Source organism: Lucilia cuprina, chromosome 3, assembly GCF_022045245.1.
Source record: "Lucilia cuprina isolate Lc7/37 chromosome 3, ASM2204524v1, whole genome shotgun sequence".
NCBI classification, from domain to species: domain Eukaryota; kingdom Metazoa; phylum Arthropoda; class Insecta; order Diptera; family Calliphoridae; genus Lucilia; species Lucilia cuprina.
Window position 1 is genome coordinate 10981926 of NC_060951.1, and position 1123 is coordinate 10983048.

The window sequence follows — 1123 nt, forward strand, 5'->3', positions numbered from 1 at the left end:
TTTTGCAGGTTATGTAAGGATTCGAATAGATAGAAGCTTCGAATAACATCGGTAACACTATTTTCCAACTATATTCTCCTGAAACTCTTTTAGAGAAATGACAATTTACATGCTCAATTGTCTCTAGTTCCTCAACATCCTTACATAACCTCCAGAAGTAATATTACTGAGTAACAGTGACCCGTTTAAATCCCTATTAAAATTCCTTATTATCTTGGCTGCTTTTTTGCATTCAGTCTTGTCAATTTACTATTCGAGGACTAGTTGATGGAATCATGTCATAGAATCAAACCTTTTTTCTCGGCTGCAGTATACATCCTCCTATGATCTTTTTCCTCCTTTATATCCATCAAGCCAAAATTTTTGGATATCCAATTCTAATGTTGAGCGTATCTTAGAGATTGAAAGAAATTGAACCCCTGGGATCTATGGTGGGAAAAGCAAAACTCCAACCAATGTTTGAAGATTATGCTTTTATGGCGGACTAGACTAGATGCTCAGCTAATGCTCACTTAGAATAAGAAAATAATAAGTTGCATTTTATACTCGATGATAAAACCTTTTTAGTTCCACAAAATACATAGCACATACTTAGCACCACGGATATTAGACTATCAAATTTGATCTCTTACAAGTAATGATTTGTAGATTCTTTTACGGTGTTGAAGTAGCATTTCTGAAATATAAGGTCTATAGTCATCATTTCGCATCGTACCCAATTTCCTTGCTGATCGCAAAATGTTTAAGAAATCCTGTGCTCGAGTAACTTCTAGAGATTTTGTAAGCTTTTGTTGATTTTGATAACAACCTTTATGGTGTAATTGCTTCAATTATTTATCTTAAACTTTTTTGACTGCCCTGGACGATCATTGCTTTCCGTGTTGGAACGCATTCACCATAAGCTTTTATCAACAATGTGAATAATTTGTAAATTATAAAAGTATTGCTAGATTTTAACTAGATGCCAACGGTTAAAATCGTCTGTGATGTGGGTCTTTACAACCACCAACCAAATATAAACATTTTAAAGTAATATTAATAGAAACCTTTTAGGGCGAATCTTTATGGAAAAGGATTAGGAATAAAGTTAAAATAAACCCTCGAAAGTTGGTTTATTTTGTTT

The 1123-nt window shown here is 33.3% G+C and overlaps 1 protein-coding gene across 1 annotated transcript in view; it reads left to right on the plus strand.

Moving 5' to 3' along the window:
* The window catches only part of LOC124418761 (E3 ubiquitin-protein ligase TRAIP-like), a 969-nt gene extending 795 nt beyond the window's left edge, over positions 1–174 (plus strand). The window contains exon 3 of the mRNA XM_046946087.1: positions 94–174. Within this exon, the coding sequence (XP_046802043.1) occupies positions 94–174 (81 nt within the window). The remainder of the gene's footprint in view (positions 1–93) is intronic.
* Positions 175–1123: the final 949 nt, after the last annotated feature.